We start from the raw sequence: 19,950 nt of genomic DNA, 5'->3' as shown, positions 1-19,950 counted from the left end.
GGCTAACATGAATACTGAGCTAGCTTGAACACACGGATATTAGATGAATGATTACATGATTACTATACATGGGGTTTGGAAGAAAATCCGTAGGCACGAATGACATGATTACTGGAAATAGGCACGAACATGACATGATTACCTGGGCGTGAGACGCATGACGTGGGACATAAATACATGAAGACTAGATGACATGGATACATAAGTGCTAAACTGTCATGAGATACGAATACGTGTAAACATGGATATCATAACATGAGATCTGAATATCGAAAACATGATTGTTACAGCAGGGGATTTGTATGATGAGCGGAGATGAGATCTGAACACTTAGAGGCTTGATCATAGATGTTTGTATATCACCATCACAATTGACATATAAGATATGAGTACGACTTAGGCTTTGAATGTGAGCGAAACTCGGTGCGAATGAGACAGATTTGAGTCATATAATAGGAATATTATCCTACCTATATATTCATAAAGGTCTAGCATAGGCATGACATAAATACGCCGAATCTGAGTAGAATACTCCTGAGATAAGCCCCATATATAGGGTGAAGGAAAGGAACTCTTGTTTGCTTTGGAACGTAGATAGGAATACCTTGGCATACCTTGCTTATTATCGTGAGCGGATCATAAAAGATTGAGAGCGAGGAATCATTCGTTCGAATCATAGGAGGCACTTTGTCTTAGAACATAAACGTGGCATGCGTACATCAAACGGAAGGACGTAACATGGAACATTCATGGTAACAGGATTAATACGACATAAAACATGAATACGTGAGTAGCAGGACATGGGACATGGGTACATGATAAACATGGCATTTACATGGGTACCTGCATACCATGGCGTATGGACTTGAGTTTATGAGCATTGAAGTATGACTAAGACATAAGTGTGACTTGGATGGAGCACAATTTGTAGGCTTCACTTTTGAGTCAGAGACATAGGCATGGATAAAACATTACCTTTAGGATTTAGATATACCGAAAGAATGGGACATGTTTCAACATAGCTTACTCTTATCACCGAGAGTAAACACCCTTTTTTTGTTTTTTTTTTATAAATAAGGTTCATGAAAGAATGGATTATAGGCATGAATAATTCGTTCTTCGAGCATCTAAGACATGGGTAGATAGTCATCTTGAACATAACGAGGCATAGATACTTAGCGAAAGGAGAAAGGGATCATGTCATAATGATCGTAAAACATTAGCTAAAGGGACATAAGCATGTGTTACATAGAACCGTGGATAGGACATCCATCATGACTTACTCTCATTATTGCCTACCAACATCATTTTATACTATTTCTTTAGGTGGATGCTCGAATAAGTCTATCGTGGACATGAGTATGTGAAAACATAGGTAGTATACCATTGGAGTCGAAATAAGTCATTCACCTAAGGCATTCTCCTATTGTCCAAGGAATAAGTGTGCATTCCATAGGATTCTTAGTCTTTAAACTATTATGTTACCTTCCCTTCGATCCTTATCAACGTCAACATCATAATAAGAAATCACTTAGGAGCTAGAACGTGATCATGGGTATAAAAGCAAGATAAATACGTGAGACATGAATGCGGTCTTTAACCTTGGACATGAGTACAACCTGATGTGAGAAACATGAAAGAACATTCCCTTACATAGCTTACTATCGTATGGAGTCTTAATTCTTGTATCTTAAATATGGAGTGTAAAGCTTTAACAAGGGCATAAGATAGGTATGCTAGGCATGTGTAGAGTACGTTTGGGCATTGGTACTACATAGTGCATGAATTATTCTGGAATTGGAACCGTTATACCCTTAAAATCCGTTATTCGATCTAGAACTTTATCTCATAACGTAATTACCTAGTACTTGATCTCAACAGCATGACAAAAATCACATTCTACGCATCTTATCTTGGCTACATGAAACTATGATCCTCTGATATAATCTCCTTAACACCTATCAACTTACGAAACACATAATTTATATTGGCACCTTATCACATGATCTCCCCCTTAGTTCAAAAGCTGACGTTTAAAGCCTGGGGATCCATTGAGTTAGCAATAAGTGGTCATCTAGTGGTTCCACTAATTTCCCCCAACATACTGACGACTCATTTCTTCGACTTACTTCAAGCAAGTCTTACTTACTGGGAAAACTGGATTACTTAAATGAACGGGTTTCTAATGTACATAACTGGCATACTAGCTTTGTCAGTCTTGAGGAAAACTCTTTCCTGATAACTCCTAAAGGCTCCTCTTCTGTAGCTTGCTCTCTTACTGCTTAGATGGTTTTCTTCTTTCACCAATTTCTATACCTCAAATTTAACTTAAACCCTTTGGGTTCTAACACGCCTTCGGTGTATTCAGACAGTTACCCACTTAGTAGTGCTAACTTGACTAAGTAACTCAAATCGTACTTTTACTAACTCTGCTGAGAATTTCTAATTCACTGTATCTACTCAAACTTACTGACTATGCTTCTGTTAACCACTTGCTAACATCATATTCTCTAATTCTTCTCTGAGTACTAATGTGAAGCATAAGGTTATTTCTAACTTTTCCTCCTTATCTGACTCTATTCTAGGGTTGTATGCTATCTTTATGAACTATAGACATAGATCACACTTAGAGAAATTTCATCTGTCTCAAACAAGGAATTATAACAACTAACCCCAAACTCCCCATACACTTCCAAAATTATTTCATACTATTGTAACAACTAACCCCAAACTCCCTATACACTTTCAAAATTATATCATAATATACACATCAGGGATAAATACTTAATCACATAACCTAAGAGTGAATTGTCATATCTTTTATCTCATAGTAATATCTGCTTCTTGTAGTAACTCACTAACATCATACTCTCTAGGTCTGATCTGAATAAGCTTAAATAATTTAAAACTATCCCTAAAAATTCAATATCGTCTGCTCGTGGTTTTTCTTATCGCACTCAGTCCCTTCTTAGTCATATACATAGTTCATATGGCAAATATATATATATATATATATATATATATATATATATATATATATATATATATATATATATATATATATATATATATATATATATATATATACTTGAAAAAGTCGAGACTTTCTAGTGTTACAGGTGGTTGGCTCTTAGGCTATTTCCTGCTTAAAACTACCGCGGACAATTTATGCTTGCTGCAGTTAAGTTCCTAACATGTTACTTTGTAGGGTCTTAAATCTGAACTATCAACTGCATAATAACCACATAAGACATAATAGATCTAGGGCATAATATCTCATATGTGACAAAGAGGGAAAATTATTGGCATACCTATGACACATGTGACAGCACATCGGAGTCCTGGAGATCTACCATGCCATGATAACGTGCTTGATCCCCACTTAATCCTAATACTTTATCCCTATCAGTGCCTTGGTCTGCTAGTGCCCGAGTACTATGGGCTGTGAACAGTGTTGTTGAATTGGCTATGCTTGGTCTGGGGGAACGAATTGCACCACCACCCTTAGTGTTACTATTGTACTTAACTGAAGGGCATTCTCTTTACATGTGGCCTTGGAGACCACAATTATAACACACATCCGAACCTATCCTGCACACTCCTGCATGTCTTTTTCCACATGCACTGCAAATGGGGTGCGAAAAACCTTTGTTATCCTGTTTCACTTGTGGGCAATCTTTCAGATAGTGACCTTGCCGGCCACACCCAAAACATATATGGGTGCCATAGCGGCACACCCTTTGATGTCTCTTATTACACTTGCGGCAAATAGGATTATGAAAACCCCTCTTCCTCACATTGGTCTGAGCTGGGACATTAGTGGTACTTGAAGCAGGTTCTGATGACCTACAGTCGCAGAATTGAAAATTAGAATTCTCGGAGTCTGATAGTTCGTCTCTGGGGTCGCATCAATGGTAGCCCTCGGGCCCCAAGTTGCCTTTCTCTTAGTAGACATTTTCTGAAAGAATGCAATGCGCATGGGTCAGAATAACTCCTGATAACTCTATCTGAAAGCAACACATCGATATTGATTAGTTTCACATCTTCCTCATCCACTGAGATGAGGCGTATTTGGTAGAATGGGGAACAACACATGAGTCCGAGTGATTTCTAAGAACATAGCTCTATTGTACGATCTAGAGTTGAAATAAGTGAGACAATCTTAGATGCCTTGGTGCTCAACTTTTTATATGTGTGGCGCGCACACACAGATAAAAGTGATTCCACTGGACACGGTTTCATAGACTTCCTAAGACACTTGAACCTAGGCTCTGATACCAAGCTTTGTCACGCCCCAAACCATCGCCTGGGCGAAACATGACACTCAGTGCCTTACTGGATGTGACCGAGCGAACCACATGACTTGCTAAATCATCATGAGGCATAACATGAGCGGAATATAACGTGAATGCATGATGAGCCTTTATAAAATGTAGTAAGTCATAATACTTAATAAAAATACTTGTTTAAACATGAGTGCGGAAATAACATGAATGAGCCAAAATGACTATACGACTCCGAATGTCTGACATAACATAACTGACTTGTCTAGTCTATGAAACCTCTATCGTGAGTCTGACTGGAAAACATACTTACTGGGACAAGGCCCCCAGCATACCTTAGATCCATAACTAATCATAAAACAAAAGTTGACTAAACCCCGAATGAGATGGGGCTCACCAATAAGCTGATACGAATGCTGTCCTACTAAGCAGATGTGTCGTCCTGTATATCAGTAACTGCATCGTGAAATGCAGACCCCCCGGGCAATAGAAATGGGACGTCAGCACTTTGAATGTACTGGTATGTAAAACAACTGAATGAAATAACATGGGACATGAAATAATAATGATAGGAACTGCAACCTGGTCATGAACATGAATATATATATATATATATATCATGCGTAAAGTATCGTGAGTAGGGAGAGCAGTAAATATAACCGATAACATGGTCTGGTACTTGCGTCCTACCAGCAGAACACTCATACCTTGCCAGGGACATGAGGTTTAATAATATTATGAAAGGATCCAGTCATTATGAGAGATCGTCCGGGACATGGGTGGAGCGATCCTCATCCTACGGTGGCTACGTAGTTTCAGGCTATCTGAAGCCCTCCTCGGTAATTAAAGCAACTCCCAAAAACATGGACATGTAAAATAAGTGGCACTTGCTGCCCATGGTTTTCATGAATATAACTTGCTTGTACATGGATATCATGAATTATAGCTTGCTTGCATGAACTTGTAAAACTTGTATAGTATTTTCTTGAAAATAGCATAATATATCATAAACTAGCATGCATGAACCCATGGAATGGGATATATGGGTTTTTCATAGATTACAGACAGATTCTTCATAATCATAAAGAAATATTATGAACTCAATGATGGAAGTATAACAATTCATACATAATACAATCATGGACATGGACCTAGGGTTATCATGAGCATGGTATAGAAACCCTAGTTTTCGTAAAGAATAATAATTTATGGATTATGAGGCCTGGGGAAGAACAATGATGTTCCCACACGTAGATAGTAACTCTACATACCTGGTAATGCTCCAAACTTGAATTAAATACTTTAACTTTGAAGAAGATTTCCAAAATCTTGAATTCTTGAACCTTGAGATGGGTTTTCTTGAAAACCCTAGTTTAGGAACAATGATTTCTTGCTTAGATTATTAGAGTATATGTTAGAATTGAGTTGGAAGGGTTTGGATTGACTTACCTTGATGTTTTGAATTGTTGCTAGGGCTTGGAATTGTGAATAATGAAATAAAAGAACTGAAGGTTTGAATTTATACAAAAGTGAGGCGGAAGTTATATGGACATATTATACGGTTCGTATAATATGACCATACTTTATCATGGCACAAAACAGAACGTCGGGTTGAGGTTTCGTGAAGTACGGACGACTTATACGGTCCGTATAAAATTATATGGGCCGTATAAGTAGTTCGTATAACATGACCAGTGAACGGACTGCTCTGTACTCCTTCAATAAAATGGCCATAACGTTTTGTACAGATGTCCCCTTGACCCCCATAATATATCGTTGGAAAGGTATTTCAAAGGGATACAACTTTCAAGAAGGAAGTTTGCACAAATTCCTAACTAAAGTACCTGAAAACAGGCCATAAGTATAGATTATCCTAGACTTAGACGAATTTAGAAGGCCTTAAGAACTTTACTTTTTGGTTTGACTTCAAAACGACTGTTTATCACCCGAGTTCATCCCAAATAGATTCGTATAGCTAAAATATCACCTTTATACTAGATTCATACATTTATACCTAATTCGGATTTACGGGATGTTACAAGCGGCGGGCAGAATGAGTTCATCTTGGCTTATGAGGAAGAGTCGCAAGTGTCTGCTATTTGGGGAAGTCGATAATCAACAATAAATAATTGGGTAAAGTAGGTTGGAGTTTGAAAGAGGATGCTCTACGAGAATAGCTTTGGAGGGGAGTGATCCTGAATTTTTAATCTCGCTTGTGGGGAAAACTTTATATTTAATAAGTTTTGACTTTTGATCTTGAAGTATTCTTCCTTAGGCAAACAGGGGTCTAAAGTTCAACACTGTCCATTCCAAGATCATTGAATGTAATTTTTTGTTTGAAAGAGTTGACGTTTTTTTTTTAACACTTCTCCCAATTTATATGAGGACATCAATGTACATGAATGACATCCTTACCAATCCACCACATTATTCGGTGATAGGTATGAGTCAATAATTGTTGATGCTAGGGTAATCTTGATATGCTATGTTGGAAAATACGAATAAAAGAGCATTGGATTGGAGCCTGAAACACGTGCGTAACGCTTTCTTAAAAAATGATATTTGCTCCCTCTCCTCTACGAGATTGCTATGGGTTTTATGCAAATATTTTTAGTGGATATGACAAGCTTATAAATTTCTAAACTAAGCAAGTAGTGAAAAAATTCTATTGGAAAACAAGAATTATGGAACTTGATCTTTTGGAATAGGAGAAGAAGGAGGATTTGCATACAAAAGAAGGTACTTTTTTTAGAGAAGAAAGTACTTTTTTATGGAGAAGAAAGTTTACGTTAGAAATCAGAATAGTAGACTCTAAATAGAATAAATGGTAACCAAATAATGAAAGGACACATCCTTTTATTTATAATGTACCTTTTCTTTTAAAAACTATTTAATTTATTTTAAACAAATTTATAACAATTCCCCACTTGTTTAAATATAAAATAGGACTCAAAAATCTGTTATGTTCACGCATAAAATGATGTATCTTTCGATTTGAACGTTACGTTAGTATAATATCACAAAATGAAATCGAAATCCCATGTAACATATTAGCTTGAACATGTTGTTCCTTGCGACAACATCAGTGACATTATACACATAAACATTTCATTCTTGCTTTCTACTCAAACATGCTTAGCACTTTGATGGCCATGCGCTATCCAAAATTCATGAACATTTATAAGAGTAACTCCTCCTATCAATCAAAGCGGCACCACTTCTATGTTTATATAGGTGAAGTATTTTCTGCGTCTTTGTCACATTTGAGACACTTTTTCCTTGTACCGAACCTCTTTAAAAGTATAAGAACTCAACCCTCTAAACTGTGACAACCAGTCCTAGTATATATCTTACTTTAGTACTGAAACACCCACGTATCAATAACTTCCTGTTGCCCTTTGAACCCATAGTTATTGATTTAATAGTGTCGGGTAGGGTTGTCATTATTGGTGGCTCTAATTAAGGTGTTTTAACTCAATTGAACTTGAAGATGTTTTCACCAAATCCCTTGTAAGAGGTTTAGTAAATGGATTTGACTTCACAAATGTGAGAGAGATAATTCCACCTTTAATTAATTTTCTCACATAATCATGTCGAAGGCTTATGTGTCTTGAATTTCCATTATATATATTGCTATATTCTCGAGCTAGAGTAGCTTGACTATCGCAGTAAATAGAAATTGAACTCACACCTTTTGAGATCAATGGAATTTCTAAAAGAAAATGCCTCAGCCACTCAGCTTCTGCTAATCCAACAAATTCCGATTCCCTGGTTGAATGTGTTATACAAGTTTGTTTCTTAGATTTCTAAGAAATTGCATCTCCTCCTAAGGTAAATACCCAACCAGTGGTAGATTTGTTGTCTCCCAAACTCGATATCCAACTTACGTCGACATATCCTTCTAAAATAGCAGGAAACTTTTAGTATTGGATACACAAATCATTAGTTTTCTTAAGAAACCCAAAAACTCGCTCAATGGCTTCCAATGATCAATACTCGGATTGCTAGTAAATCTGCTTAATTTACTAACTGCAAATGCCATATCTGGTCTTGTGCATTGTGTAGCATACATAAGACTTCCAATAGCTCTTGCATACTTAAGTTGAGCCACCGCTCTTCCTTCATTTTTAATTAACTTGATGCTTAGATCAAACGAGGTATAAACCTCTTTTATGTTTAAGTGACTAAATTTATTTAGCACTTTTTCAATGTAATGAGATTGATTGAATACATATCCCCCACTATTTATTTTAATCTTGATACCCGATATGGTATCAACTTGTCCAAGATCATTCATCTTGAATGAGGAAGATAGAAACCTCTCTGTTGTTATAATTCCATTCATATCATTGCTTACAATAAACATGTCATCTAACATATAAACAAACTAAGATAAAATCATTACTACACTCTTTATTATAAACACATTTATCAGCTATATTATGTCTAAAACCAAAAGATAAAATTGCTCTATCAAATTTTTCATGCCATTGTTTAGGGGCTTGTTTTAGTCCATACAAAGACTTAATAAGCTTACAAACTTTATGTTCATTTCTCCGAATAACGAACCCTTCAGGTTGTTCCATATAGACCTCCTCATCGAGATCACCATTTAAGAATGTTGTTTTGACATCAATCTGATGAACATGTAAATCGTAAATAGATGCTAAAGCAAACATAATTCTAATCTAAGTTATTCTTGCTACAGATGCATTTTTTTAAAAAAAATTGTTTTTTATTACATAGGGGTAGGGGAAAGGGATTACAATATGGGGATTCGAACCCTAACCAACAAAGTGAGAGTTCAGGTAGGCAACCAACTGAGCTACTAGATCCTTATGCTACAGATGCATATGTATCAAGATAATCAATTTCTTCTTTTTGTCTAAAGACCTTAGCTACTAACCTAGCTTTGTAGGTATGTAAAGTCCCATCAGTATGGTACTTTTTTCGAAACACCCATTTACAATCGATAGGTTTAGAAGTTGGAGGCAAATCAACAAGTTCTCAAGTGTGATTTGACATTTGAATCCATTTCATCTTTAATAGAATTTTTCCAAAGGCTGCATCTATAGAAGCCATAGCTTCTTTATAAGTTCTAGGATCATCTTCCACTTGAAGAATAATTGGGGTTGTTCTCACAACGGCATCTCTATTACCTTCAACAACATTAATAGAAATACGTTGAGAGTCAATCTCATCTGATCCATGTATTTTGGCCTTTCGAGCTCTAGTCCTTTCCTTTATTCACTAGGTTGATTATTGAATTCTTGTGAACTAGATTGCTCAACAATCTTTTGAGACGTTTCTTCTAATGTTATATCAACTGATGAAGATTTAAACCTTTTACCTGAGGTTCAATAATTACACTTGACTCTAAATTAAGAGGTCGATAAGCTTTGGCATTTGAGGCATAACCTACAAATGCACACTTGATCCCTACTAAGACCCAACTTGGTCTGATTTGGATCATTATTTTTGCAATATGCAAGATACACCACACTATAAAATATGCTATATTAGGCTTCCGTCCCCTCCATAATTCGTATGGACTAATATGATTTTTCTTCATAGGAATCCTATTAAATATATGACATTTAGCAAGAAGTCCTTCTCCCCACAAATTAAATGGCAATTCAGCATGTAGCAACAAAGCATTAATCATTTCTAAATAAGTTCTGTATCTTCTTTCTGCTAAACTATTATGTTGAGGAGTGCGAGAAGCAGAACATTCACGTATAATGTTATTTTCTTCACAAAAATCATTAAAATATTTAAGAAAATATTCTCCTCCTCTATCGCTTGTTAAGACTCTAATTCTTTTTCCTAATTGATTTTCCACTTCGGCCTTATAATTCTTAAAAACATTAAAGGCTTCATCTCTGTGTCTCAACAAATATACATAAGTACATCTAGAAATTTGATCAATAAAGTTAATGAAATATCTACTTCCTCCTCTTGTTAGCATGCCATTTAACTCACGTATATCAGAATGAATTAAATCTAACAATTTAGTATTTCTTTCAACACTTTTAAAGGACTTCTTAGCCAATTTAGATTTAGCATATAATTTACATTTTGTAAATTCATGTACATCGCATGAAATTAATTCACTTTTAACCATTCTTTTCATAGTACCCCACTAACAAGATTTTATTTCATATCGGGAACATGTAAGACATTGGTTAGAGTAACCATCTTGCCCGAAGTAAATGCAAGTTCAACATTTCCTTTACCAAAAAAATTCGACCTTCCTTCATTTCCCATTTGAACCTCTTGCTCATCAGTAACTTCTCTGTAAGTCTTGGAGAGGGACTTGTCATAGCAAACATGAACTGTAGCACATGTATCATATCACCAACCAAAAACTTTGGCTTTTATGGCGTAGACCTCGCTCACAGTAGCATCGATCTCTTCATTCTCTTTTGTTGGATTCACTTCTGGTTTTTGGTTCTTTCTAAATCTGTAATCTCTAGCATAATGGCCAAGTTTTCCACACACAAAGCAACCTCCTTGTTTGGACTTTCTTGAATTTCTTTTGATATTTTTTAGGACCAAGAGAAATTCCTTTACTTTGCTTTTCTTTGTTGGATTTAATTGAGGGCTTATTCAAAGCATTGGCTTTATTATTGCCACTATAAGAATTTTCATTCTTATCTCTCTCCCTCGATTCCTCTTCAATTCGAAGGTGCTTTTGAATTTCTTCCAAAGAAAAGTCTTTAGAATCATGGAGAATTTTCTTCCTATATCCTTTCCAAGATGCTGACAATTTTGTTATAATTGCTCCAACTTGAAAAGACGCAGGGAGTTCAATTCCCGCAACCCTCAACTGATTTACTATAACCTGCAGTTCATGTACTTGTGCCAAAATAGGCATATCATCGTTAAACTTGAACTCAAAATACTTAGAAACAAGAAATTTTTTGGTACATTCCTCCTCGGCTTTGTATTTGAATTCCAAAGCATTCCAGAATTTCTTTGCCGAAGGTTCAACAGTATATAGATTATAAAGACAATCGGAAAGTGTGTCAAGAATGCGACCTCTACGCATGAATTCATCTTCCTCTCTCTTTTTCCTTTGTGCTATAATTTCTTCACAATCATCATCCTTTGGTGGAGGAATTGGAGTAAGACTTGAATTTAGCACATAAAACATTTTCAAAGCAATCAACATAAACTTCAATTTGTCTCTTCATCTTGTGAAATTGGCTCCGTCAAAACGATCAGGACGGACAAAATCTTGATTCATAATTTTAATAGTGTCGGAATCCACGATAAGCAACAAAAAAACTAAATTGTCTTTTACGGCAGTTCCTTAAAGCGTAAACAGAAAACTAAGGTTTGTTGGATGATGGCAATAAAGGAAAATTAAGAACAAAAAATTGGTGTTCAATGGTATGAGTCTAACAGTATCCAATAAAGACAAAAAATGACGGGATTGAACGACCAAACTGTTCAAGAAAGAAAAAATAACACCCAACAAACCAGAAAAGGAGGATTCAAGACAAAACAAATTTTCCTTCTGCCAACAAACACGACCAAAGCTTACTGTAATATCACCAAACAAAACACAAAAACAAATCTTCTACTTCCAGAATAAGTTTTTTTTTTTTTTTTTAACTCCCGGAAAACCTTCTACTTCAGATTGTTTAAAAAAAAAAACACCAAATTTCAACGCAGCAAAAGAAACGAATGACCCAAATCAAAATAAATAAATATCGTTTTTAGATTGTTGGAAAATATGAACAAAAGAATATCGGATTGGAGGCTTGAAACACGTATGCAACGCTTTCCTAAAAACGATATTTGCTCCCTCCTCTGCGAGATTGCTATGGTTTTTACCCAAATAATTTTGATCGATATGACAAGCTGCACTAAGCAAATAGTAAAGAAATTTTATTAGAAAGCAAGAACTATGAAACTTGATCTTTTGGAATAGGAGAAGAAGGAGGATTTACATAGAAAAGAAAGTACTTTTTTTAGAGAAGAAAGTACTTTTTTTTTATGGAGAAGAAAAGTTACGTTAGCAATTAGAATAGTAGACTCTAAATAGAATAAATGGTAACCAAATAATGAAAGGACACATCCTTTTATTTAATAGGCACTTTTTCTTTTAAAACCTATTTAATTTATTTTAAACAAATTTCTGACATGATATACGTTATAAGCATATGTTAGTTTTTTCTTTCTTTCATTTTATTTTAATGAGAAAAACATCTAGAATTATAAACTCAAACTCTCAAAGGAACAAATACTCCCCCTTAATATATTGTCTATTGTTTTTTTTTTAAAAATTTTTGTTAACCATGTGAATATTACCATTAAATAAACAAAACATTACACTTATACAGCACCTACTCTCATGGCCACCTTCTAGGAAGGGTGCGATGAACAATAAGCCTTCAACAGAAGAAGTTAGTTACAAGCAGTCAGCAACATTTGTACGCATTGTAAGTACCAAGTATTCTATGCAAAAAAACTCTACTTCTATGTGCCTTTTTTGATGTTCTGAGTAACTCAACTCTTTGTACAACTTTTCTCTTTATCTGTATAGCTCTATCAGCTGCATGTAGTGTGGTTCCTCTGAATAATTTGCAATTCCTGGCTCTCCATGTGTGATATAGATCATAGCACCCCATACAGTTGCAATCACCTATTTCTGAAATAACTTCCAATGCTTCCTCTTGATGCTTTCTAGCACTTGCTTCATCTTCCCTGCCTGAAGTTAAACATTTGTCCATTGATGAAGAGCAGCTCTCAGCGTGGTAATCCATCGACAGCCTACAAACAGATTAGAACTAGTCTCCATCACCTGGTTCTCACATAAGCAGCAACTAGAAATCTAGAATCCTCTACTGGGATATGCAATCTGATCAATCTTCCTTTTGCCAATAGCCTTCCATAAGTAGCCAACCACATAATAAACCTATGTTTAGGTTGAGCCACGGAATTCCAAATGAGACCTGCTATTTCCAGTTTACTGTGTTCTCCCATGAGTTTCAAATAGCTGCTGGTACGTGATTGGATATCCTCCACCAGCTGTAAGGGCATACCTTGTTTGTATATACTAGCTTTACATCTGAGTCTTGAGTGAATTGATCTTCCTCCAATACCAGCTACCGTCTATTGTTTTTACTTAACCACTATAATTAAAGTTTTCCAGCCAGGTTATATTGTGAGGACTAAGGTCACTTATGCATTCACATAAGCCTTTTCATGTTTGACCAAACTGTCAAAGACAGATATGTATTACTGTACAACATTATCCAAAGAAAATACCAGGTTGTAACCTTCATTCATCGTGCTTCTCACCAGGCAGGCTTGTGCCTAAGTTTAGTTGTCTATTTAGACTTTTCCACTAGTTATTTTGCAAGAAATCTTATCGAAGAGGTTGTACTATTTGTCCTTCAAATGGGCTGCCCTTTAATTTTTATTCTTTAGCAATAGAATTTATGCCTAGCGGGCCATAACTTTTTTAAGAACAAAAGTTATGACGGGCATAACTTATGAGATATTATAATGTGACATATAAACTTATACACGCGAAAAAGTTACTATTTGTTATGAGGGCCAAATATTAAAAACCAGCACAAAATAGGGGCATAAGTATCAATGGCCCAATCTTATAGGTTGTCCTCCGTAAAGTTTGGTATATAAAGTTTGACCACATTAAAGAATTTTTTTTGCAATAATAGCCTCGTCGCTACACACTCGTTAGAACTTGGTCATGTTCTTTCTTTTCTTTTCTCCTTCTTCGTTCTTTTCCATCATCTTCTTCTTCCAATAAATTGTGAGCACATACAACTAAATTTAATTTGTTGAGTTTGAAAAACATAAACTTGAAAGGAAAAAGTAGGTCTATAAGTTTATGAAGTTAGAGGTTGAATTTGGAATTGTGTTGAGATTTTGTATTAAAATAATATATCAAACTTGGAGTTATGTGGAGTTGATTTAGAGGAAAAAAACGTGTTGGTGAAATTACAAACTATGTACTAATTTTTTGTGTACATTGGCATATAAGTTCTAAAATAAAAATTACATATTTAGCGATGACATAAAAAATGCATAAGTCACAATAGTTGATAATTTATAATAACTAAAAGTCTATCCGAAGTTCGAGCATATAACCTCAAAAATACAATGATCAGTTCAATACTGAAAACATTAAAGATTACGATACATAAACATTAAAGATTACGATACATAAAATTTAAAGTAACTGACAACAACAACCACAATGACAATAGCCAATTCCAGGTGACTTGCCTCCCATTAAGATGCCAATGGCATATGGCATGCACAAATCCATATTCCAGCCGTTGCTCCATCACTCCAAAGGTTGCGGGACAACCATGGAACAGTATTTCCTATTCAGTCCTTGAAATACTTCTCCAGCCTTCCATAGCGATGAAAATTCTGTTGCTAAACAATAAAAATTTGTCATCAATTTCGTGACAAATCACCGACCAAAATCCTACTTAGTAACAAATCCGTAACGAATTTCTCTTTTTTCATGTCACTTTTTTTTGGTAGTGTATTGTGGTGTGGTAGGTAATAATACTCTCTCTGTGGTGTCAAAACTCCCATATAGGTTGGAGTTGGACTATATATATTTGGATTCGCCTTCATGCTGGTTATAGTATTCATCAATGGCCCGAGAAAGGCTTTTCACTAAGGGTTCAATATTTAATCTATAAACATAAAATAGAAATTAACTTTATATATACAATATAATTTTTCTGATCATAGGCTTGGATAAACCCCCTTTTTCCTCTCTAACGCCGCCCCTAATACTCAGTAGACTTCATAAGTCTATTAACAAGAAGACAATCATGTCAAATAGTATGAGCATTGCGATTTAAAATGGAGAAGCGTTAGAGCAAAACCATGAAATTCTCACTAACTGATTGTGGTGAGATGGATAGGTCTCTCCACACTTATCCAGAGGTCTCAAGCTTGAGCCCTGGATATGAAAAAATCTTGTTAGGGAATGCTTCCCCATTAAATGGGTCTCACGTGGAACGAATTCCGATTAGTCAAGGTCCAAACAGATACCGACACTGGATGGAATACCTAAAAAAATGACCTTAAATTCCAATATTTGATAAGTACCTTCAAGCTCATTATAATCCATGTATGTGTTCACAAAGTACTCCCTACAAACATCAAAAATATCAGTACCAAGAAACAAAACATATACTACTGTTGCTTTTAGTATTAGTATCAAGAAGTGTAAAACAAAGCTGTGTACTAGTAAAAGCATTGATGATGTGTGCTCATATTCTTTGCAGCCCTATAAATAACATGTTATCCACAGTTGCTTTTAATTAACATAGGTAGTGATAAGCTAATTGATACGCTCAAATTACACCTATGAGTGGTGTAAAGCGGTCGTTGTCAAATATAATAACCCAAACAAGGTTGGGGTCGAATCCCACAGGGAATATGGAGAGAAAAGGGTACTAATTTTATGCGATACTAGTCTTTAAAGGCTTTAATCCTATTCCGAATAGTTTGAAATATTTGTTGTGTAATGTAATTGAATACTTTGACTTGAATTGTACTTAATGCGAGAGAGAGACTAAGGTTGTGTTCCCCACTTTGATTAGACATTATGCTTCAGGTTTCAATGTGATATACTTCTAATGGTTGTTCTAAAAGTATGCACTTGATCTCTTAAGGACTTCCTAATGTTTCCCAACAGTTAGGCCGTATTTCCTCTTTATGATTTTTCCAAATGTAAAAGAGTTGAACTCGAAGAACGACTAATAATGCCAATTAGACTTGCTCTTATCCCTAAGTTAGTCTATTAAACGAGGGTTAACGCCCCGATTCATTGTTATTCAATCTTACCAATACTAACTCTCTTTCCCAAGAAAAGTTAGTATAATGGCTTAGGCTAATGGTTGCAATCATTACCCAACGCTAACGCACAAAGATAGAATAAATACCAACAACCATTATGCATATATCAATAGTAGAAACCCATTCACATAATACCCATCATGGGGTCCACAACCTTAGAATTAAAATTAGCTACTCATCATTTTGGTTAACAAAGAAAGCTTAAAAGTTAACATAATGTACTTACAATGCTAATACAATGTGGAATGAGGGTGAAGTTGGTGCTTTAAATGCTCCAACCACTTCACAAAAATCCAAGGCTTAAAGTTAATGCTCCCAAAAGATCAGAATCATTGTTAAAAACCTAACTTTAAGTATTTATAGGGCCAAAAATCGGGCCAAAGTTCTGGACAAAAACACCCTTTCGCGGCATCGTTACGGACCGTAATACAGGTTACGGTCCGTCCTTCGGTTCCGTCCTTTGTCAGCTTGATATAGGTCAACCGTTACGGCTTCTTGCGACGAACCGTAACACAGGTTACGGTCCGTATCTTCCAGCGGATCATGGCTTCAGTGTTCAGTGGCCAATGCGTTACGCCATGATGTTACACCCCGTAACCTGCGTTACGGGCCGTCCTTCTGGGCGTAACATGTGACACTACTTAGGCTTCTTACTGGAAATTTCCTTCAGATTACGGTACACGTTGCGGCCCGTAATATGAGTTACGGACCGTCCTTTATGGCGGCACGTATCTGGATCTTCCTCTCTGGGTACGGATCACGTTACGGTCCGTAACTCGAGTTACGGACCGTCCTTTTGCTCCAAGTTATCCGTTTTTCAGCATTTCTTATCATTTCCGTTCCTTAGTCAACCAACCCTACAAAACACCAAAATAACATAAGAAATAATGTAAAAACACTTAAAAACAAGCAACACTTCTAGTGAAAAAGACATAAAATGTGCCGAAATTCACGGCACATCAACACCCCTAACTTAAGCTTTTGCTTGTCCTCAAGCAACTACAACAAGACTCACTACTAACACACGATATCTAGCAAAATAAGAATGCCTACGGTGGTTTTGGCATGTATTTCTAACACAGACTCTTCAATCCAAGAAAAATATTGGGCTCTTATCCACGTCCTATTTGTGACACAAGACGCACATTTTAGAACAATTGCAATTCACTATGCAACCTCAATTAATGACACAATCATAGTATGGGAGTCTATATGCACATGAACTTCAACTTCCGGAAAGCCAGTTACTTCGCAATCTACAATCCTTACGCCCTCACATAGACCAAAGAATGTCCCAACACACATATTTACAAAATAAATGGGACAAGAGACTAAAGAGACAGAAGGACACTCACACTCACAAAGAAATTTGCATACCATACTTGCACATACCATAGGCTTGCCTTTATTTTCCATGCCTTCAACTTTGAACAGTTCGACTGTGATCATATTAGGACTTTTGAGGCTTGTAACATTGGCTTAGGGACGGGTAGGATAAATATTTGGATAGTGGTGACTCACCCTCATTGACACTTCATTTTGACTTCATTCACCTTTCTTTCTTTTGTTGTTGACCCTACAGCTCTGGCGTGGATATATATATATATATATATACACCATTTTTTTTTCATATCTATACTAACCGCACTGAATCATGCCCCGCAATACTCACGATCACCCCCAACAGGCCTTTGGCCTCATTTTCCGCATCTTTCACTTATCACCCCCAACTTAGGCTTTTAGCCTCTTTTGTCATTCTTTAGTGTCAAGGAGGGACTTGGTGCCAAATGGGTTTATTAACAGAAGGGGTGTAGGTTAGTTAACAACTAATCAAAGAAAAGGTCTATAGGCTCAACATGGGAGACTAGGGATCATTTTCTGTACAGGCTAGGCTCATTTAAGATAAACAGGCTCTGGAGTCAATACAAAGAAAGCCTAAGATCACTTCACAATCAAACTCTCCTTCGAATTCACGCACGACCAACGGGGCAAGCTATAGATTACAAGCATCATACACAAATAGAAACTAAGAACTCACAACACAATGGCATAAGGATTGTTTTAATACTCTAACTTGACTTCCGTTTGAAGATTTCACACACATGGACACCCTTTATTTGCAATGTCATTAAAAGAACCATACATGTCAATATCAACAACCCATTCTTGATGTACATCACAAATTATTTTTCGGAGGGATATCATTGACTCGTAAAACACTTTTAGATATGCCAGAAAACACAGACCACCACCACTGAAGTCATCCTTACTTTACTTTTAACTAAACATCCTAAACATGACAGGTTCAACATAAAATAACACTATTCGGGAAAAGAACACATGACAAAGAACAGCCGAAGAGGGTCATAAACACATACTTAATATTACAATTTAAGATAAAAACAATACCAAACAATATCTGATACCAAAACAATACCAACAATACCAGCAATTACCCTACACCCCCAACTTAAAAACATGCATTGCCCTCAAGACATCTATATAATCCATTAAGAGAATGTAGGGCCATCTTGGAGCGCACTAGGCGCTTGGATCTGCTGCAGCGTCATGAGGTTGGATAACCTCGGAGGTAGGAGCAATGCCGGTATCAGGCTTGCCAACACTAGAAGTCCCAGTCTCAGTGGGTGGAGCAGAAGTATGGTGAGCCGGCTCAATGGGATGGGCTGAGCTAGAAGTCGCTCCAGTGGTGTCAAAACTCAGTCGGGACTCATTTCGGATCTTCTTCAATGTTCGCCGCTCTTCCTCCTCATTCTGTGGGCGCATGGCATCAAACGGATCAAGACTCTTGAGATTAGGATCAAGGTTTTCATCATCTAGCGTGACTCTCTTGCACTTTCCTTAAGCCAAAGAGTGGGTATCCTCTTCCAACTCCTTCTCCTGCTCCTCATCGACCATTTCCTCGATCTCATCATCCCCAAGTAGACTCTGAACCGGCTGATATAAGTTCTGTACCAACTCTATGTGCACTTTCGGAATCTGATCCGTCACAACAGCCACTTCTTGTGCCTTCAATTTCTGCACATCATCCTTTAGTGTCCGCAACTCACTCCGAACAGTCCCAATTCCACAGCGGGGTGTGTCTTTGTCAGCTCTGTCATTCTGTTCTCAATATCTATCCAAGAGTGGATCTGTTGGTGGTCATCAGTCATTTGTTCTTTTATCAGCCTTAAAGCTGCATCAATAGCCTTTTTTGTGTATAATTTCAGCTCGGTCATGATCTGTTTGACCAGCCTATCTGTTCTATCTGCTTGTAAGACCACTGCCCCAAAATTCTCTCGGTTGAAAATCATCTTTCTCACAAGTTCGGGTGGGACTCCCAGTATGGGCTGAGCCGGTGCTGGGCTCGCTCCAGTGGAAGAGGTGGGACCACCCGAAGTAGGTGGAGCTGAGTTGGCATAGGCTATGGAGCATAGTCAGCCGGTGGAGCCTCAGAATCAATGGGCTGACCCGCAGCAGTTGCCTCAGCACCCATGATAGCTAAGGGTAGAACATCTGATCCCGTTGGCCCCTCCGGCACATCAGAAGATGAGGCAGATGGCATTGTACCTTGGCCCACATATCATCTCTGCCCTTTGTGATGTCATAGATACTCCTGGCGATCACACTGTGGTCGATAAAGGGGAGGGGTTCTGGTTCCTCTCGCAGGCATAAGAACGTGAGCAAACATGGATAAATCAGGGAAGTGGTTGGTTGTGTGGCTCTCTCCCGGAGGTCAGCGGCTACCAGTCTTCCGATGTTGATCTTATACCTCGACATAAGGGCAGCCACAAGAACAGCTCTG

At 36.9% G+C, this 19,950-nt stretch overlaps 1 protein-coding gene across 1 annotated transcript; it reads right to left on the bottom strand.

The window, feature by feature from the left end:
• Window positions 1-8,184: 8,184 nt before the first annotated feature.
• LOC132639190 (uncharacterized) lies at window positions 8,185-11,439 on the bottom strand. The gene is made up of 5 exons (XM_060355663.1): window positions 10,857-11,439; window positions 10,520-10,618; window positions 9,634-9,701; window positions 8,821-8,920; window positions 8,185-8,654 (listed from the first exon to the last, which is right to left on the bottom strand). Exons 1-5 carry the CDS (start codon window positions 11,437-11,439, stop codon window positions 8,185-8,187), a joined length of 1,320 nt encoding a protein of 439 aa, XP_060211646.1.
• Between the last annotated feature and the right edge of the window lie 8,511 nt (window positions 11,440-19,950).

Source organism: Lycium barbarum, chromosome 5, assembly GCF_019175385.1.
Source record: "Lycium barbarum isolate Lr01 chromosome 5, ASM1917538v2, whole genome shotgun sequence".
Lineage (NCBI taxonomy): Eukaryota > Viridiplantae > Streptophyta > Magnoliopsida > Solanales > Solanaceae > Lycium > Lycium barbarum.
Note: the sequence above shows the minus strand (reverse complement) of the source record. Positions and strands in the feature narration are given on the sequence as shown.